We start from the raw sequence: 14,931 nt of genomic DNA on the forward strand, positions 1-14,931 counted from the left end.
AAAAAGGTTAGAAGAGTGCCACGAGCGTAGTTACATGCAGATGTATACTCAAGCTCGCAAACATTCATAACTACACTCTTCTCATAAAACGTTACAAAGTAAACGCTCTTTTTTTAATCATTTTTATGAAAAAATTTCAAACTTTCAACTAAATATGCTTGTATAATCGTAATATGCAAGCCGTTTCTCGCGGAAGCGCTTGCTGCTTGGCGTCTCGGAGAAACTCGCGCGCATGCTCGGTGATTGATGACGCACACAAGGAAAACATCTTGTGTTTGATCACAATATTATGATGATGATGTCGATTTGTAATGCGCAGGTATCCATTCCGAAGAATGCTCATTGCGCAGAAAAAAGAACAAATGAAGAACAAATAAAGTGAACAAATATATAAAACACCAGGAAAAGTAAAAAAAAATATATAGACAGAAGTGTTTCTTGATAGTTTAAGACTGGTTTGAAAGAAACAGATAGGTTTTCAGTTTTTTGCGGAACGTGGTTGGTGAGGTGATGGTGGAGAGTGACGAGGGCAGAGCATTCGACAGCTTAGGTGCCGCATTTTTGAAGGCCCTGGCTCCAGTGCGCTTCTTCTTGGTGTCTTCCACTGCAGGGAGACAGAAGCGTGACTGGGAGCCTGAGCGCAGGGTACGCGACGGCTGATAAGTAGGAACTATCTCTTGCAAATAGTCAGGAGCAGTTTTAGACATGCAGGACTGAGCAATGGAAAGTACTTTGTGATCAATGCGCTTGTTCATTGGGAGCCAGTGAAGGCTCTGTAGAATAGGGGTGATGTGCTCAGTGGACGACTTTGCACGGGTGACAATCCTGGCAGCTGTGTTTTGAACTCTTTGGAGTCGATCCAACTGAGTAGCAGGTATACCCCACAATGCACTGTAACAATAGTCCAATCGTGATGTGATGGTAGCCACAGCAAGTGAGTTTGCAGCAGCTTGAGTCATGGGCCGTAGTCTACCTAAAGTCCTCAAAAAGTAGTAGGACTTAGCCACAACAGAACTGACATGGTTGGACATGGAGAGCTCTGCATCAATAAACAGCCCTAGGTCCCGTACACAGTCAGCAAAGGCTATGGAGGCATCACCGACTTGCAAACACTAATGCCATAGCTACGCATCTTTGTCATAAAAGCCTTCTGCGGTCATAAAACACCAAAATACCATGCGAATGTGCTGCTAGTGATTTCGGTAGCTTGCTATCTGAGGCATTCCTTGCAGTTTTTCACCTGTTCCCGAGAAATCAGGAGCTTCGCCTACAGAAAAGTACATGGGACGGGAAAGCTGTGGATGCTTGCGAGCACGATGTGGTTTGCTCGAAACATTTCACAGACGAGTGCTTCACGATGTAGTATCGGTTATGCAAGGAGAATAGGACTCCTGCTCTCCACGGCTAAAATCGCAAGCTGTCGCAACCCTGCTAGTCACCGAAAAGAAAAAGACAGCAGCATCTGATCGTTGATCTACTGTTGCTGTCAAGAACCAAGAGCGACAGGTATGTCAAACGTTGATAATATTATCAATAGTATTTGTGCTCACTGTGTTTGTATTACGCATTTTAAAACACTATTTTTTTTCTTTTTCGCTATTGAAAGGAAATGGCAGTGGAAAACTGAGAGGGAAATATGTTTTAATGGAAACAATTCTGCAAAACATTTTTGCATGTATTTTTCATTAGTATATTTGCAGCAATATAAGATAAGATAAGATAAGATAAGATAATACTTTATTAATCCCTAGAGGGCAATTCAGTTGCAGCTCGATTATATATACTAAACCCACAGGTAGTCGTGTTGCAGTCAATCATACCAGCTCGATTAAAGTCATACATGATCGCATGCACATCACATTCATAATCCATTCAAAAGTCTGACGGCTGAAGCAACAAAAGACAGCCGCAGTCGGTTTGTCCTGCATGCAGGCATACTATATCGGCGACCTGATGGGAGCTAGACAAGTTCACCCGACAGAGCATGCCTGTCATCACGAAGGATGGCAGACACTTTCAGAAGAGTCCTCCTGTTATACAGATCCTGAAGAGAACTCTGGGTGGATCCAACGACTTTGGAGCAGGTGGATACCACACGATGTAGGCTGCTCTTGTCCTTCACCGATAAACTATTATAGAAACAGATGAACGAGAAGGACAGCACGCTCTCAATATGTGATCTGTAGAAAAGCTGAAGAAATTGGGGGGAGACAGAGAAAGACCTCAGCTTCCGTAGGAGGAAGAGGCGTTGTTGAGCCTTCTTCACGACAGATTGAGTGTTGACATCCCAGCAAAGTCGCCTATCGAAGATGGTGCCCAGGTATTTAAAAGCAGAAACAATTTCCATCTCCTTGTCATGGATGACACAGACGGGACACGGTGGAGAATTCCGACGGAAATCAAAGACAATCTCCTTCGTCTTACTCACATTAAGTTCTAGAAAGTTGTCATCGCACCAAACAATGAATTCTTCCAAAGCATCACCGTGAGTGTGCACCGGCCCGCTAAGGAGAGACAGCAGTGCAGTGTCATCAGAGAATTTGACAAGATAGTGACCCTCATGACTACTGCGACAACTGTTGGTATACAGGATAAACAGAAGCGGGGATAGAACACATCCCTGAGGTGAGCCGGTGCATGTGGTGGTTAAGTCGGAAAAAGTGCCATTGACAAGAACTCGTTGCTGCCTGTCGACCAAAAAGTGAATTATCCATGACACTAGCTGATGATCAAGGGAAAACTCGTCGAGGAGTCTTCGAGCTAGGATATGTGGCTGGATAGTGTTAAAGGCCGAAGAGAAATCAGCGAATAATAGTCGAGCATGGGCTTGAGGATATTGGTGCACTCATTATAATAAATATTGATGCTTATAAAATACTTTGCTTTAAAGTGCCTATAGCAGATCTTGGGAGAGACATGTCAGTATTAAAAAAAAAAATATCTGACAATTTGAAGGATGGTGTGGATAAAAGCATAGCTCATCATTTATTTAATATTTGGCGTGTGGCAAAAGGTATGATTCCACCCCACCCACCCACCTTAAATATTATAATAGTAACATGTGGGGTGTACTTCATTTAAATTGCAATTTATTCAGAATTGTAAATTTGTTTTCATTCAAATAGATGATGCTGATTAGACACATAAGTAAATGTCTTTTATTAAAATTAAATGATTTGTTCATCAGGTATAAAGAAAAAAATTGAAGCAGCAGGAAATTCCAAAAGGAATGCCTTTTATTGAAATACAATAAATTTTCATCAGGTATACAGAAAAAAATTTAAAAAGCAGGAAAGTCCAAACGAAATGCATGTCTGGCAGTTCGGTCCATGAGTATATCCAGACGTCTCTACTAATGCTCTACATCAGGGATGCACAACCTACGGCCCGCGGGCCTTATCCGGCCCGCGAAACTTCTGCCCACAGTGCAGGAAATCGGCATGTTAGTAATAAAAGAAGACCTTAAAAAAACGAAAAAAAAAAGGGAAGAAGAAGTATTTATCCCCACGTACGGGCGTCTCTCAATCTTTTTTTCGATGGACGAACATTTCGATTCAGTGCTCCGACTTGGTGTCTCTACGATGAGGCCGGACATTCAGAAGTTGGTTTCGGGAAAACAACTTCAAATATCCCACTAATTACTACATAATTAATGGTAAGTACAACTTGTTTCTAATAAAAAATGGTATCTGCTCTATTTTTTTTTTTCCTTTTTGTATTTTTGCGGTGAAGTGGCCCGCGACACGGCTGTCCGAAATGGATATGGCCCGCAGGCCGAAAAAGGTTGGACATCACTGCTCTACATCAACACTGATGGGGCCAAAAGACCTCAGATTGTTGCAGACAAATGTCTTTCAATGCTGAACCATGTAGCTGACCGTGTGCGGACGTTTTGCCGACGGACGTTTCTCCGCCGGACGTTTCGGAGCCGGACGTTTTGTCGACTGGACGTTTCGCCGCTGGACGTTTCGGAGTCGGACGTTTTGCCGACTGCCTTTTCGCCGCCGGACGTTTCGCCGCATTATGTCAGAGAGAGAGAGAGAGAGAGCTTACTTACTTCTCAAAGAATGAAAGTAACTACTAGATTACACAATAATTCTTTATTTCAAACAAATTTTACACACAGACTTCACAGACAGTTCACTTTGATTGTCACAGATTATGTGCAACAGCTTTGAGAAAAAACATTGATACAATGGCGAGAGAAATGTGTGAGCTAACGGTTCACATGAGGAGGGATAGTGAGAGAGAGTTCACTGATACATTGATACAATGGCGAGAGAAATGTGTGAGCTAAGGGGCGTCCCACACTTGACTTCGGCTAAAGGTCCCGCGTGAAATGCCGAAATGAAGTGCCCCGCGCCGAAACGTCCGGCGGCGAAAAGCCAGTCGGCAAAACGTCCGACTCCGAAACGTCCATCGGCGAAACGTCCAGTCGACAAAACGTCCGGCTCCGAAACGTCCGGCGGCGAAACGTCCGTCGGCGAAAAGTCCGTGTACCGTAGCTGACACTCATGAACGGCATGGTGGAACTCCACGCCAGCATGATCAACTTGATCCTAGAGTTTGGATTAAAAATGGTATGCATTATTTACAAAAACTGGAATTGTACAAAATCTTTGTCTAGACTCTAGAGCAGGGGTGGGCAATTAATTTTCCCAAGGGGCCGGATGAGAAACTGGAATGGTTCTAGAGGGCCGGATGAGAAACTGGGATGGTTCTAGAGGGCCGGACTAATATAGTTAACTCAGTTTTACCCAATACTGTATATATAGTATATTTACTGGTGGGCGGCCAGCGGGCGGGCCGGTCAGAGACAGGAGGCGGGCCGGCGTTTGCCCAGGTCTGCTCTAGAACATGTTTTCTAAGCTATAATTTTCTAACCATTCATGGTATTAAAAACGTAAGGAATATTATGGTGCAAGACTCAATTCAGCTGATTCTTTTATTAAATTATTTTACAGGTACTTCTCAGCACAGAATTCTGGAAGGAATTATCAAGAACACGTGTCTTCTACGAGACCTTGGGATACTTTCTCCTGATGCACAAACAGCATATTTTGCTGTTGTGTGTCACTTCACACCAAAGCTTAATGGTTTAGCATACCCAGTCATGCAAGCAAAGTATTGGATTTTTTTATCATTGGTTTATAATTTATCAGCAGCCTATCACACCACTCACAAATTCACCTACATTTCTGCCAGTAAAAATTAATGAATATTTTAAATTATTGCATATTTTATTATTTACAGTCTTTTTGTGGCTATGCCTTTCAATGAAAATGCAAGCCACCAACATGCAACCAATAGTGATAGTGAACTTCAGTGGAAAAAAGCAAGACTACATGGAACAAAAGGTGTCCCAGTTATCAAGCCAATTAAAGAAGATCAACTAAGATGTAAGAATTATTTTGTACTAGCATAAGTCTTCAAGGAAATAAGGCAAATAATTTAAATTTTTAATCACACATGCATATAGCAGCTTCCCTTACAAAATAAGGTACACTTTTAGATTTATCTTCATCAATCATATTTTTTGGTTTCAACTTAACACTGCTAAAGTTCAAATGTTGGCCAAAGTTTATCGTTTAATAGGATGTTAGCATCACTGACAGGTATGTAAATTTATAAAGAGGGAGAGCATATGCCAGACTAAGAAAGGATTTATTTCCTTAAGAATACCGAAAAGAGTTTGCATTATTCTGATCTTTTATTTAAACCCATTTTTTAGTTTAGAAACTTTAGATTATCAGTTTAACAAGCAAGACACCTTTACATGTTTAAACCTGGGTGCATCATAATTATTCCAAACACTTTGCTTCGCTGGATTTTTTTTTTCCCTCGACAATGCTACATCATTGAACTAAAGGCAGAAGTAGCATTTCTACGACAACAGTGTCCAAAATATGCCAAGGCAAAATTACACCAGGCAGAGTATGTGGCATCAGTCCCACCTCCATAAAGCCAGATTGCTGAATTTGCAGACAAAGCTACAATTATTGTATCCCACCGCCCAAGACGTACTGAAGGGAAACCCTTTCTTCATAGATCTATGGATAGTGAATTGTTTCTAATCCCTGCATGCTCATCTCTGTGTCTGTTTGATTGACATTTAATTTTGAAACTTTTTTCTAAACTGTGTTTACTTTTCCACTTTGTGGCGTTACTGATGTTAATTTGTTGAATTAAAAATGCATTTGTTATATAAGTGTTCCTGTATTAAATATATGTATAAATATGTATCTTGTTTGCCTTTGATTTGATTTTCCCACTATCTGCAAACTTTTTTTCTCTTTGGTTTTGCTTAGTTAATCATCTATAGCACACTAAGCATAAATTTTCTCCACTACTGGTCACCTCCACAGACACAATAAAATTTAACTCTTCACAGCAGGTGAATTTGCTAGATAAAAAAGAAGAGCATGTGTACTTTTTAAAAGTGAGGGTCATAATACTATTTTCTAGGGCCTAACAATCACACATACATAACATGGGCTATTGCATATGGTATAATGAAAACAAAATTTAAAATAACTGTTTTGAGCCTAAGGAACAGACATTTGAACAGTTTCCAAGAGCATGAGTTTTGAGGAGGAAAGTTTTGTAGATTTAAAGACCAAATTATTTTTTAATGTGCCTTTTTGTTTACCTTTCCGTTTCTGTTGCTGATGGTGCATCATCGGTCGTCTCTGTTTCTTCTTACTATAGACAATCGTATTCATCGCAAGATTCTGACCACGTTATTCCTAGATCGTAGTTTGACGCTAAGGGCTCATCTTCATATGGCTAAGCCATATTGTTGTATGAAAGAGATGAAAGCACGCAAGTAAGCAGTAAAGCCATCCTAAGGATGATGTCACAAGAAGTACATCCAGTCAGGAAGTGGCACATGACTCTAGTTTTCAAATGGCAGCCTCTCCACGCATAGAAAAGTACAGATTTAACTTGATTTAAGCACATAAAACACACATTTAGTTATAATCTTGTAATAACTGGTCTGCGTAAGGCAAATAAATGGTTCAAAGTTTATCATGATGTTGACTGTTGTGTGTAGTTTGCTGTTAATATTGAGTACAAGGCGATTTTTCATACGAAACGAGCTGTCACTAGGTTTTTAAGCTTTTTTTTTAACTCACCCAACCCTCTCACCAGAGATTATCATTGAATTTGTGTTGGTGTCAGTGCTATGGATAAGTTCATTTTCAAGCTTAAACTTGCTTAGTTCAGTATCGCACTGCCATCAAATATGTTTAAAACAGTGGTTCTTAACTGGGGTTCGATCGAACCCTAGGGGTTCGGTGAGTCAGCCTCAGGAACTCGGCGGAGCCTCCGCCACGGAGGTCAAGACACACCCGCAATTCGTGATGACACTAAAGAAGGGTTCAGTGAATGTACATATGAAACTTGTGGCTTCGGTACCTCAAACAAGGTTAAGAACCACTGGTTTAAAATAAATGTATGCCTATTAGAAAAACTCAATAAACTTGCCACAAATATGAGTTCCAATTCTGATTTTTGACGCTCCAGGGCAGTCAAAAAGGCTGTTCTCATTGCCATGGCAGTCTGGTTTCTCCCACAGAATGTAATTGGTAAGATTGCGGGAAAAAGAGTGGTAGGTGAAATTTCCTTTCAAAAACCCCAAATGTCTGCAGGTGACATTTACATCCTCTATAGTGAAACTGAAATAGACAAACAAATGAAACCAATTAATAAGAGCATAATATATTCTGATTATCTGTTAACCATAGAGAAATCTATAATTTACCCAAATCATCTGCAAGTCACATGATGTCTTTGTTAAATAATGTTTTTATCACTCTACCTATTTCAAAGCTCTTCTACCTTCTGCAAGGAAACATTCTGTACAGGGAAACAAGGCACTAAGATTATGCTTCTTCCTAGATTTATTTGAGAGTTGAGATCAGGTATTTGTCATTTATCTGCCGTATAGTAGTTAATTACTAATTTGGGGTCCAAGAATTTATCTTCTATAAGGCCAAATGAGATCCATATGCCTGCACTGCTAACTGTAAAACCCAACACAAGGAACTGTTGTACAAAAGTCTTTGGACAACATCCATAGATGAGTCAGTTCTGTAGTAGTTTAGTTTATTCCTTCTTGTTCCTCTGAGGACCATAGGGCCGCAACAACACCTCGCCAGCGAACCCAGTTTGTTCCAGGTCCCTATCCTGGTTCTTGCCTTGGTCGGCAAGCTGGCTTCCCCAAGGCTTTCACCAGCATGTGTCATAAGCTCTTCTAGAGAGCAATCTTCCCAACCAGGTCTTTGTTGTGATATTGTTGCAGTTTCTGTAATAGCTTTTGTTTTTACATGAGGGGGTTGTTAGCCCAAAGCAAAACCCCCAATCTGGAGGGCCAGGGTGCAACCTTTTAGTATGGCCTCTCCCATGAAAGACCTGTTCGGCTTGGTTAGACCTGCCAGGAGCACAAGGCTCCCGCCGACATAGCTCTGTGGATCGACAAGGCATGCAAGCCACCACACCACTACAAGGTAAGTTGCACCAATTGGTGGTGGCAGTTCTGTAATACATAAACTATTTCTGTACAGTGCAGGTTTTGACAGTTGATAAAGTCTATAACTTTACTGTTGTGGGTTCCTAATAAAATTAGCAAGTCACTACATGTCATGTTTTATCTTCTTGGTTTCTTAAACTTATTGAAACACTGAGAAATTGTCTCACTTTACTATTACTACCAGCCCTCATACCTTATCTATCATGCATCATGTAACCAATTCACCACATCCTTTCTTAATCAAAGCAATTGGTTCTGCCCACGTGGAACATGGTTCATGATGCAATAAACTATTTATCTCAAGTGGAAGATATCAACATTTTCCCTAACAAACACAGGATGCCAAAAAAAAAAATTATATTTGATGGTAAAACCATTTTGCTCACAGGATTTACTTTTCTTTGATCACAGATATATAAGGTGGATACATTCCCATAGTGAATTTGCAACTTCCTGCACAGTACTCACATTGAATATTTTAGAACCTGTGATGTAGCATTCTGGACTATATTATGTGATTTGTTCCAACTAAAAGTGTTGTCTTTTGCTGGAGTAGATTAAACATCAAATGCTATGCCTTGCATAAATGACATTATCTCACTTCAGATATCTCTTTTCAGTATGATTACAAATTAAAGAGTATTCATGAAGAAAAATGCAAATTCTCCATAATCTTTAAATATTACATCAGTAATACATTACATTTTTATAGTTATATTTATTTTAGCAGAATAGAAACTAATATTTTTAGATGTTGACCTATGCCCACAGTAAAGAATCGGAAGAGGGCATGAAGGTAGATGATCAGAAAGACAGGGAAGAGTGGCGTGTAGCTAGTTTTGTACCAATGTCCCAGTGGCATTGCCACAGGAACTGAACGTAGCCTGTGACTTGCAAACAGATAATATTAGTGATTTCAACTGACCAAGAGATTGGAAAGCGGCCTTGTCGACTTGGTCCCCTTTGACTTTGCCAATAATATCAGAATGGCCAAAGGCCCAAATGAAAACAATGTCCTTATTGCGATGAATAAAAGCTGCATGAATTTTGATAAGTTAAACCATAAGAATTTTGAGGTAGGACTCTCGAGTAGAGCCACTGATGATGGATCCATAATCTAGCTTGGACCAGAGCACGATACAGACGAAGCAGGACCGTGCGGTCCGTGTCCCCCCAGCTGCTATGGTCAACTACTCTAAGAATATCCAAGGCTTTCTGACAAGAAAGGCGTAGAGATTTCATATGTGACAGAAAAGACAGTTTACGGCCAAAGATGACCCCAAGGAATTTTACTTCCTGGACCACTTTCAGTACCGTGCCATTGACAGAAATAAATGGGTTTGAAATCATACCTATCAGTTTGCAAAAGTGAATGCATACTGACTTTGTATGAGAAAATTTTAAGCCGTTTTCTGTCACCCATCTTTCTACAGCATTAACGCACAGTTGTAGCCGGCGTTCGAGGCATGGTAGGAATCGACCTCGAATGCAGAGAGAAAAGTCATCTATGAGGCCTCCAAACCTGGACAGACAGATTTCAAGATTGAGTCTATTCTGATGTTGAAAAGAGTTGGAGAAAGAATGCTGCCCCGAGGAACGCCCATTTCCTGTTCCTGAGGATCAGACAGGATAGACCCCACTCTCACTTGAAAAAAGGAGACGCAAAAGAAAATTCTTGATGAAGAATGGCATACGACCCCGGAAGCCAAGGGCATGATGGTCCAACAAAATACCTTGCTTCCAGGTAGTGTATTAAGCCTTCTCCAAATAAAAAAACACCCCTAAAATATGTTCTTTGCCGACAAACGCATCCCTGACAAAGATTCAAAACGGACCAAACGGTCTAGGGAGCTGTGGCATTTTCTGAAGCCACAATGCAGGTTGGAGGGGACATTTGGCGCTTAAAGAACAATCAGCTGCAGCATGGCTTGTACCGCTGCAGCGAGCTTAGGACTTGCAGAAGCTAGCCCCATGACCATAACTGACAGTTGAAGCAGTGCAACGGTGAAGGTACATACAGAGAGACTTTAACCCGTAAATACCCAACCTCAAAGAAGTTGGGTAATTTGGGCAAACAGAAAGTTAAGAAAAGTGTATTTGTAGAGACAGATTCCTCGTCCTTCTTCAGGATGACTCTCTGCACCGCTCTGACCCCCTGGGATGTCAAATTCTGACATACCGGCAAGGTCAGGGCATCATGGAGTCCAACAAGGGGATGCAACCGAGCGGTACCACTTAAGGTATTTCCGGCAGGGTTGCACCAGGGATTCACTAGGAATATACCCTGGCCTTCCGAGCATGAAGACCAGATTGACTCCAGCCGCAACCTTCTAGCAAAGCTAGGGCAATGCAGGACAAGCCTGTTGATTGGTGTGGGTCACACCAGCCTCCTGCCTAGGACAAGTCTGGTCCAAAGTTTTAGGGGCAATCTGCTCTTGTACTTGCTTTTGGTAGTTTGTACAGATGGCTCTCCATTTTCCTTGGTAAAAGAGATCAAGACGACCATCCTGTGTAGTGTTGCCACTTGAGAGGCGAGCATCATACTTCCAATCACCACTTGGTTTGCCAGTGTCTTCCCCTTGGTCCTTGGTCATGATAATGCGACCTCCTTGCTCATCACTGCCCTGTTAAGATCAAGAACAAAATCTTTTTATCATTGTGGATATATGCGCCAGGAAGTTTCTTTCACTGAAACAACAAACAGCTTATTGGACTTCTTCCTCCAATCCTTCCAGTTGCTGAAATGTTAACAGAGTTGCCAGAATTGCACTCTGGGACAAATAAAGTCCTATCTTATCTTATCTTAGAGTTTAGCATTTTAACAATAGGTCACGAAAGTATATTTATTGAGTTTTCTTAAGTTAGCTTTTTTGAAAAGCATGAAGGTTTCCCAAAATCTTGAATTTCATTGGAAGGCTGCATTTAGTTGTCACAATTTTAAACGTAAGGCAATGCCATAATAGCAATCTTACTTTTTTTTTGTGACACCTGGGGGATGTGGAGGAATATCCTAGTGGGCAGAGCAGCAATGTCCATGCACACAAAGGGAATGCACATTTTCCAGGTCAATACCCAAGTGACACCATTGACTGTACCTGACTGTGTAGTAGGTTGACAAAGGTAAGGCTATGTGGGACAGAAGATGAGCACCACCCTCATAGAAGCTGGCCCTACCCTTAATAAAGTTGGGCTCTAGCACCTCAATCCTCTAATAGGTTATGGGACTAACTTAACCTAAATATTTTTTGTGACATTACCAAAAGTGTTATTGGCCTCTTTTCCTGATATAGTTAACATAAAAACGAGGTAAACAATCAGAGTTTCAGAATTAATATCTTGAAGACAATTTTACACTCAGGCTACCCTCTAATAAAGTACCTTAAAATTTAAGAAATTTTGAAATAGTATAGGTTTCGATAATGCTTGTTCATGTAGTCAGACAATATCAACTGGTCAACTCAACACACATCATTTTAAGCTTCCATGGCTTTACATCAAGAAGGTGGTACTAAAATCATCTGTATGCGATTTCTATAAGTGTAAAGCAGCCCAGTCTGCCTGAGGTATTTCTGGGTGTTTTGAAAGCTTGCTTACGCTTGAGTCATAAAATCTGAGTCATAATTATGATGGGTCATAATCAGAAAGCTCTTAATAAAAAGATTTTACTATATTAGTATAACAACTTTTTACAATTTTTAGGGGATCAAGTGTTGATTTGTAAATGCACTTTATATAGGAACATAATCCAAAGAGCAATTTGTACTTACACCGACATTTTCAACAAGAGTGCAGCAAAAAACATAGTACCTTGTGCTTTTGCTTTTTGACTTAAAAGGATAAAATTGTACATTAGTTTTGGATGAATCTAAGTTGAAAATTACACAATAAGTAGTAAAAACTACAATACAGTTGGATATTTTTTTCATTCTTTCTTGTATCATGCAAAACCTTGTGTTCTCTTATGCTCAGTATCCATGGGTGGGGGACTAACATTTTACCTGGGACTGATTTATGGTAAAACCCAGAGAATCAACACATTTTTTTGTCATGTCTATAGTTCTCAAAATCTGAATGACAAAAATAAACCAAAACTTCAATTTATTAATATGCTGAGAATCATCAATTTTGCCATACCCACTATACCTTTATTTTACTTTTAGAATTTTTGTTCTGTACTTATAACCTTGGATTTGCTTGTTGTAAAACTACCATCAAGCAGTTAACTTTAATGATACAAAATAACTGTATAGTTAATTTTTGTCACTTAGCTTGTTCTACAGAGTTCACACCTGCAGATATGAACATAGCTCCATAGCTACAGCTCAGTTAAGTTGATCCGTCCAAGTTCAATAATCTTATTCAGCTATCAGCCATTCTGGTGTAAACTTTGCATAATCTTGTTACTTCATCTAAATGATAGTAACTTTCTCTAGCAAACATTATTAGTCTTTACATAATCTTGACTGCATGACACTTTTTTAAATTAAACAAATGTATGTCAGTGTGAAAAAAGTTTACTTCGAAGTGATGTGAACTGCAATGTTTTCTTTAATGCACTATAATACACTCAACAATATTGCAAAACATGCAAAGAAAACAGTTTTGAAAATGATACTGGTCAATAGTTCTCAACAACTTTTCTCCATTGATACCATGGCTGTAGATCAATTAGAAGAGAAGTTATTAATGTTTATGTTTGTGGCATGTGATAAGAAATAAGAAAACTTGCAAAAATTAAACATTTTTTCAACTTTTAAGTTTACATGGCATTTTCTTTGAATGTTGAATGCTGCTGGAAAAAAATGTGATTAAATTCTTATATGCTGTCATGAGGAATATTTAACCCAAATAAACATTTCAGCTATTTGCCACAGTCATTGAAAAATTAAGCGAATCATCGTTCTTGAAATGGTTCCAAAATTCAAAAATTTTCAAAAACATAATTTCATTTCTAATTAACCTAGAAACTTGATTTTTCATATCTTTCAAATAAGAAAATAAATATTTTGAATGCTGATGTATTTCAAACAGTATTATAATTTAGTGGTAAGCCAATATTTACTTTTTGGATTGTAGTTAGCTTAGTTAAGGTGTATTTGCAAAAAAACTGACATACCCTGGCTATCAGTGTGCCGTTCACGATGATGCCATAGCCTGGTCCAAACCTGAGTTCTGTACCTGGCTCTATATACAGGCAAGCACTTGCTGGAATTTCTATATTCCCATAGATACGGTGAGGACTGTCATTTTTCATCAGGGCCCTCTTTCCTTGGACCACACCACCAGAAGGATACTTGGTCACATATGGGTCTTTGCAGTGATCAGGAACATGGTTTAGGTAGTACACAATACCATTTGCCACTGTAGGTTTGTTTCCCACCTGCGGTGGTGGAGTGATAATACCTACAATCGCGGGAACTTGGGCCTCATCGACGGGCAATCTGACAGCCAGTAGAACAGCCAAGATTGTGAGAGGCACTGCTGGCATTTTTAATTTCGACTTGATACTAAAAACTGAACCTGGTCGCTCGTGTTTTGGCATAAAGTATGGAGATACTATTGTCTGGGACAGGAAGTTGACTTCCGAGTGACTTTTTTCAAAGTTGGCAACACCAGGCTAAATTCATGAAATCCATGGTCTTTTTTTTCTACGATTCTTTTCTACCTCACTACCTGAGGTCTGAAATCATTTTCATGATTCCGTCTTAGAATTTCAAATCAACCACAGCTGTTTTGTCCAACACGCCTTATATTTCTCCTATTTCCGCGTTAGTACTTGTTTGAAACATGGAGTAGTACCGACACGACAGCCTCGTTTACAGTCTCGGGAACGATTCAAGTGTGTCACAGGTGGGTCTCCACTTTGTCGCCTTGAAGGCTATTTTTAGCTGTCAAGGTGTGCTACAAAAAAACAAAGGACAGCGTGGAGAGAATCATTGCCTTAGTGACCAATGAACTAAAAATGTATCGCCTTTTTAATATTCGAGGTTTTAATACGTTTATTGTTTACTGCTGTAAATCAGGTGCAGTGACTGGTGCGTAAAGTATACACACAATTCGCACTTTCCTCTACTCATTGCGGCGGCAGTATAGGATTAATGATAGTGAGCAGGAGAGCTGGGCTTGAAAAATAAGTATCAATGAAAGTATAACAGTACATCATCAAAGTAATTCCAAAAAAAGTTTTTAAAATAATTTAAAGATTGTAAAAAAAAGTTATTTTTTGAGATACGTTCCGGATTGCCGCTGTGATGTAATTTAAGTTAAACATTTCCACTCTGACGACAGGTCCTTTTTTTAAAAAATACAAACTTAATTCTTGCTCTCAAAACGAAGTGTAATTAGAGCCTACCGCAAACTTTTATAATCTCTGGAAGAAGTCTGTGTAGTCTACTAAT

At 39.7% G+C, this 14,931-nt stretch overlaps 1 protein-coding gene across 3 annotated transcripts in view; it reads right to left on the reverse strand.

Annotated features, from left to right (window-relative positions):
• The window catches only part of LOC112570249 (protein bark beetle-like), a 73,555-nt gene extending 58,624 nt beyond the window's left edge, over positions 1-14,931 (reverse strand). Inside the window, exons 1-4 of one of the 3 annotated variants that reach the window (XM_025248617.1) lie at positions 14,886-14,931; positions 13,650-14,434; positions 10,979-11,157; positions 7,489-7,679 (exon numbers count right to left, since the gene is read on the reverse strand). In XM_025248617.1, the coding sequence (XP_025104402.1) occupies positions 7,489-7,679; positions 10,979-11,157; positions 13,650-14,075 (796 nt within the window). In that variant the 5' untranslated portion in view covers positions 14,076-14,434; positions 14,886-14,931. Of the gene's footprint in view, positions 1-6,649; positions 7,367-7,488; positions 7,680-10,978; positions 11,158-13,649; positions 14,435-14,885 lie in introns of those variants that run through there. The other 2 variants (XM_025248619.1, XM_025248618.1) reach the window with 2 other exon arrangements.

The sequence above is a fragment of the Pomacea canaliculata genome, linkage group LG8 (genome assembly GCF_003073045.1).
Source record: "Pomacea canaliculata isolate SZHN2017 linkage group LG8, ASM307304v1, whole genome shotgun sequence".
NCBI lineage: Eukaryota > Metazoa > Mollusca > Gastropoda > Architaenioglossa > Ampullariidae > Pomacea > Pomacea canaliculata.